Source organism: Ailuropoda melanoleuca, chromosome 18 (genome assembly GCF_002007445.2).
Source record: "Ailuropoda melanoleuca isolate Jingjing chromosome 18, ASM200744v2, whole genome shotgun sequence".
NCBI classification, from domain to species: domain Eukaryota; kingdom Metazoa; phylum Chordata; class Mammalia; order Carnivora; family Ursidae; genus Ailuropoda; species Ailuropoda melanoleuca.
In genome coordinates this window covers 35,313,797-35,332,636 of record NC_048235.1, presented here as the reverse complement: position 1 = coordinate 35,332,636, position 18,840 = coordinate 35,313,797, and the positions used below count along the sequence as shown (strand labels likewise).

Genomic DNA, 18,840 nt, shown 5'->3' with positions numbered 1-18,840 from the left:
TATATCTTCAAAAGATGCTGTGTAAAAAATGGGATGATTTGTTGCTTGAAAGTGTGGTAGAAGATACAGTAAAACCATTTAGAAGTGGTGGATTTAAATTTTTGTTTGGTGTTTGTGTGTGTTTTGTCTTTGTTTTGTTTGGAGAGATTTTAAATTATGGCTTCAATTTCTGTAATAGTCATTGGACCATACAGGCTTTATCTTTCCTCTAGAGTGAGTTCTGATAAGATACTTTTAGTAATTTGTTTTGTTTGAATTTTAAAAGCTGTTGCATTTAGTTATCTGTTGTGTTCTTTCACTCTTTTTTTTTAAAGATTTTATTTATTTATTTATCTGACAGTGAGAGAGGCAACACAAGCAGGGGGTGTGGGAGAGGGAGAAGCAAGCTTCCCACTGAGCAGGGAGCCCAATGTGGGGCTCGATCCCAGAACGCTGGGATCATGACCTGAGCCAAAGGCAGACGCTTAATGACTGAGCCACCCAGGCGCCCCTTTCACTCTTATTTTTACCTCTACTTTTCCTGTAGGGATTTTATCTTCTTCATTCAGTATAATGAATTCAATTCCCTGTATTTTTGTCTTCTCTCTCTCCCCATCAATTTTACTACAGCTTTGCCTATTGTATTAGTTTCTTATTGTTTGTTTGTTTTCAAAGATCCAGCTTTTGGTTTTGTTGATCTTCTTTGTTTTATAATCTTTTCTATTTCATTCTTTGCACTCCTATTTTTGTTGTCTTTTTCCTTCTTATTTCTTTGGTTTTATTGCAATATTAATGTCCGAAGCCATACATTTCTTTGAAAGCATTGCATTTGTTGTATCCAAAGGCTTAGATATTTAGTGTTTGCAACATGATTTATTTCTAAGAATTTTATAACTTCTGTTATAATTGCTTCTTAGCCTATGTGACTTTTAGCAGTCTATTTTTTTAAGAAATGAAGAATTTTTTGTTATTAACTTCTAACTTAAAATGTGTTGTGATCAGAGATCATAATATGTATGGCAACTATTTTTTGTAGTATGTTGAGGCTTTCCTTATTGGTCAAGTAATTTATCACTTTGATAAATTGTGTGCTCTCAAAAACACAATTAGGAGCATTCACAATAGCCAAGGTATAGAAACAACCTAATTTAAGTATCTAGTAATGGATGAATATATAAAATATATATGCACACACACACAATACATACATGTTTATACATACATATGTATACCCATATACATATGTATACATGCATTTATATACAGATACATATGTATATACATATATATACAATGGAATATTATTCAGCCTTAAAAAAGGAAATCCTGTTATTTATGACAACATGGATGAATCTGGAGGGCATTATGCTAAGTAATATAAGCCAGACAAAGAANTAAATTGTGTGCTCTCAAAAACACAATTAGGAGTATTCACAATAGCCAAGGTATAGAAACAACCTAATTTAAGTATCTAGTAATGGATGAATATATAAAATATATATACACACACACACAATACATACATGTTTATACATACATATGTATACCCGTATACATATGTATATACAGATACATATGTATATACATATATACATATATACACAATGGAATATTATTCAGCCTTAAAAAAGAAAATCCTGTTATTTATGACAACATGGATGAATCTGGAGGGCATTATGCTAAGTAATATAAGCCACACAAAGAAAGACAAATATTGTGTGCTATCACTTATATCTGGAATCTTTAAAAAAAAAAAGGCAAACTCATAGAAGCAGAAAGTAGAAAGGTGGTTGCCCTAAGCTGGGATACAGGGGGAGGACATAGACAGGGTTTGGTAAAAGGGTACACATTTCTAGTTTTAAGATGAATAATTTCTGAGGAACTAATGTATAACATAGTGATTAAAACTAAAAACATTATATTGTGTAATTAAAATTTGCTAAGTGATCAGAACTTAAATGCTCTTACCCTGAAAAAAAGATAATGATGTGAAGTGATGGATATGTAAATAAAGTTAATGGGAAGAAGCCTTTTACAGTATATACAGGTACCAAATTATCACATGATACATTTTATCTATCTCTCAATTTTATTTGTCAGTTATACCTCAACAAAGGGAAAAAAGAAAAAAAAGGACTTAGAAACATCAAACTTGACAATTTTTTTCTGTTTAATTGATCAAAAATTGAGAGAATAATTGTAAAATCTCATTACATTGTCAGTTCATCAGTTTATCTCTCTAGTTTTGTCAACTTTTTCTTTATATATTTAGAAGCTATTTCTTTAAGTTCATCATTGTTTTAAAATGCNTCATTACATTGTCAGTTCATCAGTTTATCTCTCTAGTTTTGTCAACTTTTTCTTTATATATTTAGAAGCTATTTCATTAAGTTCATCATTGTTTTAAAGCCATATCTTTTTGAATAATTGAAATGTTTTTATCTTATCATCCTTAGTAATTGCTTTTTTAAAATTTTTGGACATCAACCTGATTTGCATTTTTTCATACCATGGTGATTGACTAGATCTGAGCTTCAGGCCCATGCCTGGAATAAGGCTAGTATGGATAAGTAAGGGAGGATGGATGTTTTCCTAGAGGAGATTAGGAGTTCTGTTGTAGGCATTAAATAAATATAACAATCCCTACACCAAATTCAGGCATCTTTTTACATCTTTGGTACTATATTTTTTGCCCAGGGTCCCTCCTTCCTTGGAATTAGAAACCATATTTAAGTGCAACATGGCCTTTACAACTTTTATTTCTGGATCTGCTCTTAAGTGGGATGATCTGAGGCGGGTTGCGGTAAGAACTAGTTCTTTTTCTAGTTTCCCTAAGCTGCAGCAATTAAGATGATAAGATGTATTGCTCTTTCAAAAGTATTACTTCAGATACTTAAATTGGAAGAAAATAAGACTTCCTCAATTTAAAAAAGTGATCGTAAAGGAAATGTAGTAATTGATCTCCAAGTCCTCCTTGACAGATATCAAGCGGAACTCACCGTTTACCTGTATTTACATTTATTTATTTCATTAAATTCTCTATTTATCTAATGCAGTGTTATTTTATCAGTCTAAGAAATCTGAAAAAGTTATGGATAGCAAAAGTGTGTTTAATCCTATCATCCAAGTAGGATCATTACCAGATGACAGATCTCCCAACTTTTTCTAAACACACTGATATGCCGTCTGATAGGAGAAACATGAAGGAAAATAGCAGAAATCTCATTAAGGCTGGAAGAAAAATAATGAGCAAAGTCCACCCATCTAGACAGCTTTCAATTAAGATCAAAGCCAGCTTCTCCCCATGTTTTAGGTTTCACAGAATCATATAAACCAAGGGCTGCAGTTTTTAGAATCAGTGATCTATAGAGTTAACATAAAGAATTGAAATAGAAAATGACAGACTCGAATAAGCTTTCTCTTTCCCACAAGTTGGTATTACAAGAGCCACTTCAATAATTTTCTAGACCTTTAAGATTCAGAATCCCCAAATATTGAATGCTTACTTTGGGCCAGGCATACTTCCAGTTTCCCCATTCTTTGCTGTCCTGAAAGGCACATAAATACACAGACAGTTGCTTAAAATCTTGGTTTTGGACAATAGGAAAAATACAAGTATGCACTTCCCCCATTTTAAAGCAGTCTTGCATCTTTGTTAGAGACCCTATGCACAGATCTGTCTGCTGCAGCACTTCCAGCCCTTACAGCTTCTGTAGGACTCTGATCCTGATGTAAAGACATCCTTATCACAACTTCTTCCCAAGAGTGTTCTCTTTCTTGTGGGAAATTTTATGATGAAACCATAGGAAAACCCACAGGGGGAACAGTAGAGCATTTCCCATGTAATTAACAAGACAGCTGCTGTTTAATCTTGAAGAGTAGGTGGAATCTGCAGAAGCATGCCTGATTATAGCCAACCCTTTGTGCAGTGATTCGCAAGCTGAAGACACTTCAAACATTATGAGGTAAGAAGCTGGCACATTGTTTTATATGCTTCACTGCTGATTTTATTTCTACCTCTTTTAAAATAAAGCCTAGTGCAATGGACTAAAGAGGAGAAGATATCATCTGTCATAGCACTGGCTTCATCATATTCCAGGTTTCTGCCTTTTTTTTTTTTTTTTTGCTCCCAGAGGCTGTGAAGATGTAGGAGTAAGGAAGTAAAAAATAAAGTATTCTGAGTATCTCTGTGCTTCTTCACATACTTTCCTAAAGTTTCACATGGATAATAACTATTTAAATTGAAAAAGCAAGCATACAAATAACTGATCACTGTTCAGATAACACCATTATAAATAACATCTTAAACCCACCAAAAATAAAGATGCCATTTGTGATTGGTCAGCCCTGTTAGTAGACTTTACTTCTTGGGGTTTTTCTCCAGTACTTCTGCTGAAATATTGTGTATCATTTGGTGTAATGTGCTTGTGATTATTGGCAAGTATCTTCAAGATGACTAGAATTGGTGTTGACCACCTCTAACTATGGGCTATCTATGAGCAGGAACTTGACTTGTAGTAATAGCTTCATTATGATAGCAATGGTATTGTGCCTAACCCAGAGGAACTCCTGGTCCCCGGAGCGTAATAAACATGCATAGCTGAAGGTGATTCTACAAATAGCAAGAAACAGTTGAGAACATATGCTGTGCATAATACAGTGCGTATGAGATAGACCTTAGTTTCTTAATCTGTATAATGAGAAAGTTGAATAAGATAGTCTATGAGCTACTTCATGGTATAGACGGAAATTCAATCTCTGTTTTTTCCTGTAATTAATGTGTTTGAGTCTGAAGGCTAAAATACATGAAACTGTCTTTTTCCTCCTCAAGAATTGGTTCCAGAAGACCACAGTTTCCTAGTACTAAGAGCTGACCTTTTCATTCATTTCATTCACTAAATCACTAAAACAACAGCACTGTTTACTGTGTATGCTATTAAACAGAACATTTTTAGAAAACAATATGACAGTGAATTTTATGTGTTGTTTTATTAAGCTTACCCACATCAATTTAATTATGAATTTAATTCTTAATTTAATTATATTGCAAAGCCATTGGATATAGCACATCACTGATGAGCGTATTTGTTATTTATGTAGGGTTCTCTCTATCAAGAACTATTACCCTAATACCAGAGTCATCATACAGATACTTCAATCCCATAACAAGGTATGATAACATTCTAGTCTATCTATTATCCTCCTCTTTTAGTCTATGGAGTTAAATGACTTATTTCATCTAAGTAATAGAACTTATTAATTGCTATAATTAATAGACCTATAGGTCTACACTCAAAAAGTTTTTTCCAGTTACAGGTGAAATTTGGAGTATCATTAAGATTGTTAATCACTTCGGGTATCCTGGGTGTCTCAGTTGGTCGAGCATCCAACTCTTAGTTAAAGCTCAGGACGTGATCTCAGGGTCCTGGGATTGAGACCCACATCAGGCTCCATGCCCAGCAGGGAGTCTGCTTGAGGATTCTCTCACTCTCCCCTTGCCCCTCCCCCTGCTCTTGTTCTCTCTCTCTCAAATAAATAAATAAATCTTTTAGAAAAGATTGTTAATCACTTAAAGATGTTAATTTGTAAAGAAGTATAGTTTCATATTTTAAGACCTGCTGCCTGAGAGTCTAACTTCCAGTCCACTTGAATCTAGGTGCTGAGATCCTTTCCTTTGGGACATTGACAGCTCTGGGCATACCCTTAGCTACTGGGTGTCCCTAAAAATGAATTAGGCTGATCTGACAATCACAAAGGTTTGAGAGACAACCAGAAGCTATGGCAGGGTTATACAGTAAGGTTCAACTCCTACACAAGGCCATTTCTTCAAAACTGGGTGAGGTGGCTGTTTTAGCTAATGCAGTACTTCAGGGGAAATGAAGAGAGAGAGGAATATATTCTAAATGAAAGAATAAGATAAGGCCTCAGAAAAAGACCTTAATGAAACAGAGATGAATGACTTACCTAACAGAGAGTTCGAAACAGTCATAAAGATGCTCACTGAGCTAGGGTGAAGAATGGATGAAGAAAGTGAGAATTTCAGCAAAGAGATGGAATATGTAAGAAAGTACCAAATAGAAATCACAGAGCTGAGGAATTTAATAACTGAACCAAAAAATGCAATAGAGGGGTTCAACAGCAGATTACACCTAATCAGAGTAGCAAAAGGAATAAAGAATGAAATAAGGGGCGATCACTAAAGGGACAATGTCAATTGCATTATAGGGGTCCCAGAAAGAGAAAATAAAAGGAAGGGGCAGAAAACGTATGTGAAAAAAGAGTGACTGAATACTTCCCTAACCTGGGGAAGAAAACAGTCATCCACACCCAGGAAGCAGAGAGAATTGCAAATAAGATGAAGTAAAAAGGCCCACACTAAGGCTCATAAAGTATCAAAAGTTAAAGACAAGGAGAGAATCTTAAAGTCAGCAAGAGAAAAACAACATGTGTAAGGGATTCACTGTGGGACGCCTGGGTGGCTCAGTTGGTTAAGCATCTGCCTTGGCTCAGGTCATAATGCTGGGGCCCTGGGATGAGAGTCATTGGGCTCTCTGCTCAGCGGGGAACCTGCTTCTCCCTCTCGCTCTACCTGCCCCTCCCCCCTGCTTGTGCTCTCTCTGTCAAATAAATAAAATCTTAAAAAAAAAAGAGAGAATGGAAACCACTGTAAGACTACCAGCAGATTTTTAGCAAAAACCAGAAGGGAGTGACCCAATCTATTCAAAGTACTAAAAGAAATAAAAAAGACTGCCAACCCTGAATATTCTATCTTGCAGTATTGTAATGCAGAATTAAAGAAGAGAGTTTTCCATACAAACAAGTCTAGTGGAGTTCATCATGACTAGGACTACTTTACAAGAAATGTTAGAGAAACTTCTTAAAACTGAAAGGAAAGAGCCACAATTACTAACAGGAAAAGATACGAAAGTATACATCACAATGGCAAAGGCAAATATGTCGTAAAATTGAGAATAATGTTGTAAAGATGGATTAATCACTCATGAAGCTAGTATGAAGGTTAAAAGACAAAAGCAGTAAAAGTAGCTATAACTGTGATTCTTAGTAAGAGCTGCACAAGGCCAGAAGCTATAAATTGTGATATCAAAAATAAAATGTGGGAGGGGGAGTAAAAATGTAGTTTTAGAATGTGATCAAACTCAAGTATAGATTGTTATAAAAATGAGTTATATAAACCCCATAGTAACCCAAAAGGAAAAACCTACAGCAGATACACAACAAATGAAGAGAAAGAACTCTAAGATCTACACAAAATCAAATCACAAAGGAAGAAAGCAGGAGAAGAAGAAAGGAACAGAGGATTTACAAAATAGCCAGAAAAAAAATAAACAAATGACAATAGGTACATAGCTATCAATAATTATTTTAAATACAGATGGACTAAATTCTCCATTTATATTTAAAGAAAAAGATATATATAATAAAATATACGATGTAAATATAATGGAGTTTTGTTCAGCCATAAAAAAGAAGGAAATTCTGCATTTGCTACAGTATGGATGGGCCTTGAGGGAATTATGCTAAGTGTAATAAATCAGAGAAAGACAAATACCATATGATTTCCTTCATACATGGTACCTTAAAAATTAAAAAAAAAAACAAAAACAAAACATACAAATACAACGGATAAGTGATTGCCAGAGGTGGGGGGTGATGGGGGGGTGAAATGAGTGAAGGGGATCAAAAAGAGCAAACTTATGTTTATAAAATAAATAAGTCATGGGAATATGATGTACAACATGGTGACTATAGTTGATAATACTTTTTAGTATATTTGAAAGTTGGTGAGAGTAGATCCTCAAAGTTCTCTTCTAACATTGTGTTGGTGGATGGTAACTAGACTTACTGTGGTGGTCATTTCAGAACATGTACTAACATCGAATCATTTGCTCTTATACCTGAAGTAATGTGGTGTTACGCAGCAGTTATATCCCAGTAAAAACAAGGACAAAAACAAACAAATAAGATTGTACATTCAGGACAGAATCAGAGGTCTACATCATTTGACCCGATTTTGCAACTCTCACTATTTTTGTTTTAAAAAGTGGGAGCAGTAGACCACTCACAAATTTTAAAAGCCGAACTTGCTCTTATCCTTTCCACTGATGTGAGCACAATAAATGCTTTCAAGTAAATGCTTTCAAATAAATGCAAGAAAGACATCCATTCAGAAAAACAAAACAAATCAAAATAAACGACTTTCTTGAATTGTATTTCTTCTTAACGTCTGACCTGCTTTCTACCATGAAACAGGTTTTTCTGCCAAAGATCCCCAGTTGGAACTGGAATACGGGAGACAACATCATCTGCTTTGCTGAGTTGAAGCTTGGCTTCATCGCCCAAGGCTGTCTGGTGCCAGGCTTGTGCACCTTTCTGACGTCTCTATTTGTTGAACAAAACAAAAAGGTAACCTTGTAAATTGTTGTTGAATCTTGGCTTGTTCCCCCCATATTCTCACATGTTAGGATCAGAAAGAGAAAAAAAAAAATTGAAGAAGGCAAGAAGGGCCCAAGAAATGAGATTTGACTTCCACTTGAACTATGAGAGGATTGAGAGGTTTAGACTGAAGTCCCAGGTACCGCACTAACCTTGAAGAAGTTATTGATCTCATTCTTGTCTAAGAATATTTATCTGCAAAATAGAAATCATAGGCTTGCTTCCTACCTGCAGTCCACGATGTTATGAATATAAAGGCAGAAGTACTTTGAGTTATTGAAAGCAGAAATATAAATAAAAATAAAGGTTATATTATTAGTGGTAAAACCATATACTTAAATATAAATTAAATACATAATAATTGAGAAATAATAAATGTATTCATTGAACAAATAATTAAAATCAAAATTTTCAGGTTATTTTGGGGACATTCTATAGAGTAATAACAATAGTCACCACATACTGGGTACCTACTTTGTCACTCATTTTAAATACATTATGTCTCCTTTGCTGATATTTCAAGGTAGAATCCCAGTAATGGGTCAGTGAAGCTAACTAACTTGATCGTATAGTTATGTTAATGAGTAGTAGAGGTAGAATTGTCTGACCTAATGTCTCACCACTATGTTCAGATGCCTGTGGTTGTTGGGTATCTACTCACAGTCTCCCACATCAGGTGCTTTGATGTGGTCCTTTGAGACAAGCGGCTCATGGGGACTATTGGGATGACTGTTAGAGCACAAAGTATAGCCTTCAAAATGCCACCCACATGAATGTTTCAGGAAAGGTTCCAACCCTCAGCTGGACCCAGTATCCCATTGTCCAGAGGCTCTCCAGAGAGTGACCTTTCCTCTCCATTTATTAGAAGTCTATATATGCCTTCTCTTATATCCAATTTCCCTCTTGGCCTTTCTTTACACTTTATTTTCTTCATTAATAGATTTCAAAAAATTTTACATCTTTTTTGGTTTTGTCCCTGGCACTATCTAAAACAAAACAAAACAAAACAAAACAAAACAAAACAAAACCATGAAAGATGCTTTGGCCAGCAAAATGCTAGCTGGAAAACACAGAATTCTTCTGTAATTCTTTCTGTGAATTTGAGGAAATACCACATACAGATAAATAGAGATGACCATCAGGCAGTAGGAAATGAGCCTTGATGCCGCTAAAGGAACCTGCCTTAGCCTTCTCTTCCTGCTCACTGTGTATGGCTTCAAAAAGTGCTTGTGAGGAAATTGTCTCTGCCTGTGCTGTGTACTTAGAAAGTGCAAGGTAACTTCTGCAAGATTGTTATACATGTATACATGTACAGTGACTTCTCGGACTCTCCATGGAGTCTCCAACCAAGACATTGGAATTTGTAAACTGTTGCCACTCTGCAGGTTTGAATTAATCCCTTTTCACCAAGTCTCAAGGACAGGGATGTTTGAGAGGGTGCTTCCAAAATGTTAATTGTGCATGCACATCCCCTGGGGATCCGGTTAAAATGCAGATTCTGATTCCAAAAGTCTGAGTGGGGCTTCATTTCTGAAAAAAGCTCCCAGGGGTGTCCTGCATGCTGGTCTTTAGACATTTTAAAGACACATTAACAAAAGTGGATGACAGTAGTAGCATAGTATACACAGTCTACATACTAACAAGATAACATGTGTCATGATGACTCTGATTTTAATCTCCGTGGCTGGAGAAAGTAAATAGAGAGCTCTCTCTGAAGACTTCATGTCTTTCCTGGAAATAGAGGAGGAAGAGATTTAAAACCAAGCCTATATTATGTTGTTCTTCTTTCTGTGTAATCTAAAGTTGTAACCATCTCACTGAAGGAGGTTGTCTGTCAATATTCATCATAAGAAGGCTTTGGGTATAGGAATCAAGAGGGATTCGTGGTTACTATAATTTTTTTTTTTTTGGAAGTGAAGTCTAAAACCTACTTTCAGAAATCCTAAACTAGGCAAGATCAGGGTAAGATTTTTTAATGCTATACTCATAGCTCTGGTGTTTTAGATTCTGTAATAAACTTTTAACTTAAGTTTAAGAGCTAGGACTCCAGTGTCTCATGATTGATTTTTCTCGGATTAGACACTTACTTTCTCTGTCAGTTTCTGCATCAATAAAATGAGAGTTGTTCATCTTATAACCTGATTTTTCTAAGTATTACGTTAATATCTGTAAAACTTCCAAGTACTCAGATTCCAGGACCTCGGATCAATGATATGTGTTTCAACTGTATTAATTATATGGTAAGAAATTATAGTCCAAAGAGATTTCCAGTTGCTTCAGGGCACAGAGCATTGCATTAGGCTTCAACTTAGATTAGATCTACTCCAACTGACATACTTGAGCTCCCTGATTCTACTATCTAAATCCAAAATCCATCTTGTCTTCCTGTTTCCCTCTCTGATCTTTAAAAAATGAACACAGGAAGGCTTCTCCATCTCTGTCATTTTTTTACCCTCTTTCAAAAACTGAAACATTTACATTAGAAGCAGTGAGCCCGTTTTTTTAGTTATGGGGACTTAAGTAGGGACTCCCAGTGAAGTGAGCGCTCCTCGATAGAGAAAGTTAATAGAGTGGGTGGGAGAAGGCAGGAGATTCAGCTGAATTTTGGAAAGGGGATTGCAGGGCCAGTGCTTGGATTGCTTGATACAAGTAGTACTTCTTTATAAGGCAGGATATTTTTCTGTGTGTGTGTGTGTGTGTGTGTGTGTGTGTGTGTGTGTGTGGTGTTTTCTAAACCACACACTGGCCATCTGAGCAGTATTTCTGAGCTGGTCTTAACCCTTCACAGCCACGGTGTTTCAGAGCTTATAGAAGTTCCAAACATTCAGCTGGGATTCTGGGCTTTACGAGGAGCCTGCCCTGCCACGTCAGAGCAGTGTGGTGGGGGTCTCATGGCAGCAGATGGGGGGAAAGATGACCAGGTTGAATGGAGAGCATAACAGAATTCTGAGTTCTTATACACATATCAGAGATGAGTTATCCAACAGGCCACCCCCTCCCAGACTGTATTTAGCCTTTTTGAGAGATATCCTTCTCCCTTCCCATCTCCCTTTTCTCTAGAAACCTACTGCTGTCCCTAATTTTTATATTCTCATTTCCATTGATCAGGATGGCTCATTAGGTTCATTTGAAGCTATGAAGAGTTCTGATACTGGGAAAAAGCCTTGAATGTTTTTTCTTTGTGGCATATGGCTACTCAGTAGAAAAATAATATGTTGAAAAAAAATCTTGAACACCATATCTATGGAGAGACAACTTAGATTCCATATTATCCTTCTCCTCTTATTGTTACTGACTCAAAAACCAGTCTACCTTGCTGAAATTATTAGGAGAGGAATTCCAGTTTCCAGCAAGGAGTCTTTTTTTTTTTAAAGATTTTATTTATTTATTTGACAGAGATAGAGACAACTAGTGAGAGAGGGAACACAAGCAGGGGGAGTGGGAGAGGAAGAAGCAGGCTCACAGGCGGAGGAGCCTGATGTGGGGCTCGAACCCATAACGCCGGGATCACGCCCTGAGCTGAAGGCAGATGCTTAACCACTGTGCCACCCAGGCACCCCTCCAGCAAGGAGTCTTGAATGCACTCTGGGAAGAAACCAAGTCATGATACTTTCTCTTCATTCTGAACTCTCTAGTGTAAATAGTTGAGATGTATGGTAGAGTTTTAGTTCTTCCTTTGACATTTCTTCAGTGAACCACTAGGACTCTTTTCTATGACTTAAGCGCAACGGGTGCTGTTTGGCTGCCTAACAGGGTATACAACTTGCATTATACCATCCCATATTCCCTGTCAGTGTGGTACATGTGGCATGATTGTGTATTCCAGGTTTCTCCTAAACAGCCCTGGCAAAAATATTTCATTAATGGCCTGAAGAACAAAATCCTGACTCAACGTCTCTCTGATGACTTTGCTGGAATGAGTTTTCCTGAAGTTTCCCGGTAAGTTAAAAGAAATACTTTTCTCATTCTTCATGCAATGACATTCTTTCAACAGTGTTCACTCGGGGGGTCAACGTAGGCCAGGCTCCATGATAAACACTGAAGGTGTAAGAATGAACAAGTCTCCATCTCTGCAATTTAGAAGCTTGCAGTCTATGTGGGACAATTTCGTATTTGTCACAGTCACCATGCTGGCTACGCTGTACTTTAGAATGGATTCACTTGCATTCGGGAGTCTCTTCCTCTGCCGAGGTGCTAGCGTTTTCCCAGGCACAGAGCACAAAGTGCTGGTCATATTCTTGTGAATTAGCACCCTGCTATCCTCTTTCCTCACAATTACTTGTCTTCTTTCCTAGGCTTTGCTTTGTGAAGTTGGGACTCATGCTGATAGCCATCGAACACAAATCCATCTTTCATGGTTACTGGTAACAATTAGACTTTGAATCTCTGCAGCTTTTTAAAGGAGAATCTTTATGATTAAGACTTTTCCAAAATACAGCCATAACTAAGCTTTTGCCATTTGTTGAGAGCAAGCCTGTTGGGCGCCCACTATGCTGTGGTGCACTTTCTCTAATGACTGGGGTTAGAATCTAATGATTGGAGTTAGGATGGTTACCCTAGTGGGTAGACAGGGGCTTTGTCTTTGTTCCCATGGCCCTCCCCAAATTCTCTTTCACGAGCTGGGGAGAGAACAATGGTCTCCTTCTCAGATCTGTTCCTTTTAATTTATTCCCAGATATTACAAGTCTCGACCATGAAATAGCACTATGAGTTAGAATTATTTATGACAAAAAAAATGTTCCCACAAACCGTAGCTTTAGAAACTAAGCTCCAAAATATGGCAAAATGGGAATTTGGCCTACTGAACAGGTCTGCTATTGGTAGGGTTAAAAGAAAGAAGCAACATTATTAGACCATTGGAATCTCTTAAGAACCCATAATGGATAATATGAGAAGTAAGATAATTTATCACGTAATAAAAAAGAAAATCCAGGGAAAATAGCAAATCATCTACAATGATATATATATAGAGAGAGAGAGAAAAAATGTTGAAAAATAAGAAAAACTGAGGGTTTAAATGGGAACAAGAAAGACCATTATATTGGCTTATGTATGTTTTTTAGTGGAAAACTAAGTTGAATTAAATTGGAATCAACAGACTAAATTCTGATCCTGATTATGACTCGCTAGCTCCTTGGTGTTGGAGAAACATCTATCTTCTGTGAAATGAGGAGGTCATGTTAATACCTGAGACCTTTTCTAGCTCTAAAACTGACAGGAGCCTTAGAATTATAGGGAAATAGTCAAAATTCAACAAGTTCGAATGATATCAGATGGACTACAAAGGAACAATTTTATGTGAATGGTTGGAAAGAAGAAAACTCTAAGCAGAGATGTTGCAAAATATATTTCCAGGCAAAAATAGTCAATGGGGTACTGTACAAAGGAGGTCCTTAAGGAGAGAATAACAAATAGTATTGTCTGGCTGGCTAAATTCTATTTAACAGTCCTGCTGTGCTCAAGAAAATCTCAAAATCTGAATCTGTGCACAAATGACATCTCTGCCACAAATAGGTTATGGTAAAAAGGATAGAGTCTTGGAACCATAAGCCAGGCATTTTGAGTCTTAGATTGGCCCAGAACTTGGCCTTCAGCAACATGGGCTATGCACTGGAATTATTTGCAAAGCTTTAAAGGCATATAGATTCCAAAATCCCACTCTGAACTTTACAAAATCAAAATCTCCAAGGGTGGGACCAGAGAATTTTTTAAAGTCCCCATGATATAGTCAGTTTTTTCACTGATATTTGTAAACTACTGGACCAAATGCTCTTGAGGTCCTTTCCAACTTTAGCACCCTAGATTTCTTCAAACTTTATTAGGATGACTAAGGGACATCGCAGACCAGAAACACAAACATTTACTAAGCAGCTAATTTCTACATATATTCAAGGTGTCCTGGTACTGTTATTAGTTAGCACATATGTACACCTAATGAAAATGAAACCTGCGCCAACTTACATTTAGCTTTGGTTTCTCACCGAAGAGTCAGGTGAATCAAAGAGATTAAGTCCTGATTTGGATAACAGCAGTCTTTTACACGATCGCTAGTTCATGACCAACAGTGTTACAGGCACTTTACTTATATAACCTCTTGAATCTCTACAACAATGGATACAATTATTAGTCCCATTTTACAGAGCAGGAAGATGAGGCCCAGAAAAGTTAAATAATTTCCCAAACTCACATCAGTCGCAAGTGGCAGAGCCAGCATCTGAACTCAGCATGGCTCTGGGGTGGTGATTCTGATCATTATGCTGTACTAAATCCACCACAGCCACAAGTGGAAGGAAAATAGGGCATCTCAATGTCTGGGGTTGAGACTAGTATACAGAAAAACTGGAGGGGAAACCCATCTTTTCTCACCTTTTATTTTCTCTTCTAATTGATACACTTGAATAGACTTTAAAACTTGGAAAAGCCCAGGGCGCCTGGGTGGCTTAGTTAAGCATCCAGCTCTTGATTTCAGCTCAGGTCATGATCTCAGGGATGTGAGATGGAGCCCCACATCAGGCTCCGAGCTAGGTGTGGAGCCTGCTTAAGATTCTCTCCCTCCCTCTTCCTCTGCCCCTCCCCCTGCTTGCCTGCTCATGCTCTCTCTCTCTCTCTCTCTCTCACATAAATAAGTTAATAAATCTTAAAAAAAAAAAAAACACTTGGAAAAGCCCTTGACAATCATAAGGATTTGTCTTAGGGAATAATTTACCATCTGCTAAGAGATAAAGCTGGATCTGACCACAGTCAGATGATATTCTAAGTTTGTTCCAGCAGTGAACATTCTCTGGAGAGCAACTGGCCATGATCCATGAAGGGGCTATCAAGCCAGTTTGGAAAAATCTTCAAAGGGAGTTCACCTCTTCTTTCAAATGCAACCACAGCAATTATTGTGACAATATCTTCATAACTAAGTATTTAATGTGAGTTTGGAGGACACTCCCTTAAAAATAAGAGTTATGAAGGTACAATTAAGCTTATGTTTGCTAGCTAGTGGTATCAGCCAGTGATAGTGGGGTGGGGGCACAAAGCCATGTTCTTTTCCTTTCAAAGTTAAAAGCATTTATTCTGCTCATTAATATTGGTCAGTAAACATTTGGAAAATGCCATCCAATGTCTCAGATTATAAACTGCCTCAATATAGCCTCAACACAGCTACCCAGCATCTTTCTATTCTTAGCATAGTATGGAAGCGCTTTTGTGGTACTACCCCTTTTATTTTTGTAGGGCTCTTACACTAGCAAGTTACTTTGGAGTACCCTAACAATGGAATAAGCTTTGCCAAAACTAAGACTTGACTTCTTTCCAAAGTTAATATAAAAGGAGTGTTTTAAGGGAGTAAAGGAGTACTTTTACCATGTGCAAATAAAGTGACGGTAGTTTCAAGGTTATAGGACCACATCGTGTTGGAGGTCTGAATTAAAGGAAATAAAAATGGGATAGCCTGACAAACAGAAGGAAAATGTGAGGAATTCAAATTGTCATAATATAGTACTGAGTCAAGGAGTATCATGTGTGAAATTTGTAAGATGTCATTTTCAAACACATAAACCATAAGGAAGGAGAAAATCAAAGTGTTCATGTAGCAATAGAAACAATTCATGTGGTTCCTACTCTCAAAAATCTGTCAATCAAGATAGAAAAAAAATGAAGTCAAAAGAAATATGCAAGTTCAAAAATTGCATAGGCAAACAAAAGGAACTTTGGAATCCAGCTGGTAAAGTAGACATAATTTAATTTTCCAGGGCAAGTAGCCTAAGGATAAACACCACTACTATGACCGTAAGACTTGCAACCATGTGGCCATGACATTGGGTAGCCTAAATTAGCAAGGCTTCATGCATCTGAGTTGGTTTAACCATTTCAGATTCAGGACACAGTCCAGGAAGGAGCACACCCTTAGCTCAGCTGTGTGCAACTTAGCAATCATGTTATGACCTGACTCCCTTCTGGATATTTAGCAGCAATCAAAGATATGTAATCAAATGCAGTTTTCCCACTATGTTTGGCAGTAAAAGGGGAGGGAGCCTCATTAACTCCACAATTTAGAGAATCCATTGGTAATGGCAGACAGAATAAAACACCAAATATTGCCACAGAAATTAAAGGGGAAAATTACTGTATTTTTATTCTCTGTTTCCAGTGGTCTGGTACTAAACCCGCCCGCACAAGTTAGGCTGCGTAGGAACACACTAGGGTTCTTTATTGCTGAATCTACAAAGGAAGTCATAAGGTAATTTCTTTATTACTTTATGGGGAGAAAGTCCTAAAGCAAATGCAACTTAATGGCAGACAGACTGAGTCAGCGCCATGCTTCCTTAGCATTGAGCCTCACATAAGTCATTCTTGATTTGCTTTCATTGTCCAGAGCCTCCTTTTACTGTGCCACCTGTCACAGTGGTATCTTTACTCCTGAGCTGATTGGAAAATGTAGCTGCAAAGCCAAGATCCATCGACACTTCCCAGGTAACTGCACTTTATATCTGGTTGCCGTCACCCCAGCTTCTGGAGGCATGGCCAAAGGAAGAGGAGAAGTTCTCTCTCTTAAAAGATAATACCCATTGAACTTGGCCAAGAAATGGCAGATATTTCCCCACTGGGCATACAAGACCTGAGAATCAGTCTTTTAGAGCTGGAAGAAATCTTGCTAGGTATCTAGTTAGGCTCCTTCACAGGCCAAGCAAATGAGTACTGAAAGAGATTCAGTAATATTCAAAGTCAAGAGCCAACTGGAGGCACCCTCCCCCAACTCAATGCCATACCTGCTGACTTTTAGCCCATTCCTTTTCACTCCATCACAATGGTCTCCCCATCTTCAGTCTCAAAGTTCAGCCTGTATCTGACTGCTTGTCTGGCCACATGGCCTCATGACCGTTCTTTTAAAAAAAATTATTTTATTGAGCTATGTTTATTTGACAACATTGTGTAAATTGAAGGTTTGCTACATACTGATTTGATATATTTATATTGCAATATGATTGCCACTGTAGTGTTAGCTAACACCTCTCTTTTGTCACATAATTGTCATTTCTCCTAGTGTTGGGAACAGTACCATTCCTTGAGTACTCTGTCTCCTGAATGGATTATAAGGGATTTAAAGTTTACTCATTCTGACATACTGATGAGGAAATGTAATTTTTTCTTTTGTCTCTAATTGAACTCAATAGCTTACCAACAATCTCACCCTGTAGCAGCAAAGGAGAAATCGTCTCAAGCATTCATGATAACTTTGTCCCTTGTAGTTTAAAACTTAGTCTCTTCCAGGTACCTTAAGATTCTGTGAATAAAATCCCAGTGTGTCAGCATTTAAACCTAATTCAAAATTTGAATTTCCTATCAGAACTATTCTTATCTCTAAGGTTCTTATCCCTTAAGTTCTTATCCTTTCCTTCCCCCCAGTATTCTATTTAAATGCAGGAGTAAATTTGCTCAACATCGTGGTTGTTGCTGTTTTTTGTGGTTTTTTTTCTCTTTTTTTGAGAGAGCAAATGTGTGAGCCAGGGTGGGGAAGAAGAGCAGAGGGAGAAGGAGAGAGAGAGTCTTAAGCAGACTCTACACCCAGTGAGGAGTGCCACTCAGGGTTTGATCTCATGACCCTGATATCATGACCTGAGCCTAAATCAAGAGTTGGACACTTAACTGACTGAGCCCCCCAGACAGCCCTGTGGTTGTTCTTATAGTGGACAGCAAGATACCCTTTCATACAAGCCCTTCCTTGTTCCTGAGGTACCTCATTCCCTGGTAAGTGTAAGCTTCTGTGACCTCTCTGTCTGTAACCAGTATCAGTTCTTCCTGGGTTGGATCACCTTCTGTCATTTGTTACTGAAATCCATCATCCCAGCCATAGCCTCTGGTCTTGAGGTCTGCAAAGCCCCTTTTCTTGTACTCCTGGTCTTTTCATTCCATATGTTATTTTGGCCCCTCAGCTGTTTGGGATTTTTCAGTCTCCTGGTGTATATATATGCATGTCAGGAGGTGGGAGCCCTCTCAGGCCTGCTTCCTGCTTAAGCCCACTTGCTGCCCCGTCGCCTCCTCCGTGGTTATCTTGCATAGCACCCTCCACCGATGAAAATCCGTGTGAAAATGGAAAAACATCCCTCATTTCCCCCCCTTGCACACCACTAAAGCTATCATATTTTCCTTGTCCAGCCATGCCTCACCAACCTGAAACACAAGTTGTGTGTGTTGGCTGTGGGAGAGCGGGTGGGTCCTTTCTGAGGAATCCCAGCTCTAGCATTTTTATATCTCAATAGCTTTATTAAGATATAATTTAAATACCATGAAATAAGACTTTTAAAGTGTGCAGTTCAGTGGGTTTTAGTGTGTAAGCAGATTTGTGCAACCATCACTACAATTTTAGAACATTTTTTGGAGCTCAGAAAGGAACTCCGTACCCAATGGTGCTTACTCCCC

At 37.6% G+C, this 18,840-nt stretch overlaps 1 protein-coding gene across 1 annotated transcript in view; it reads left to right on the top strand.

Moving 5' to 3' along the window:
• The window catches only part of KCNU1 (potassium calcium-activated channel subfamily U member 1), a 143,030-nt gene that overhangs the window by 38,346 nt on the left and 85,844 nt on the right, over positions 1-18,840 (top strand). Inside the window, 8 exon segments of the mRNA XM_002917235.4 lie at positions 2,677-2,782; positions 3,862-3,944; positions 5,080-5,149; positions 8,251-8,403; positions 12,260-12,372; positions 12,729-12,797; positions 16,571-16,660; positions 16,796-16,893. Of these exon segments, the coding sequence (XP_002917281.1) occupies positions 2,677-2,782; positions 3,862-3,944; positions 5,080-5,149; positions 8,251-8,403; positions 12,260-12,372; positions 12,729-12,797; positions 16,571-16,660; positions 16,796-16,893 (782 nt within the window).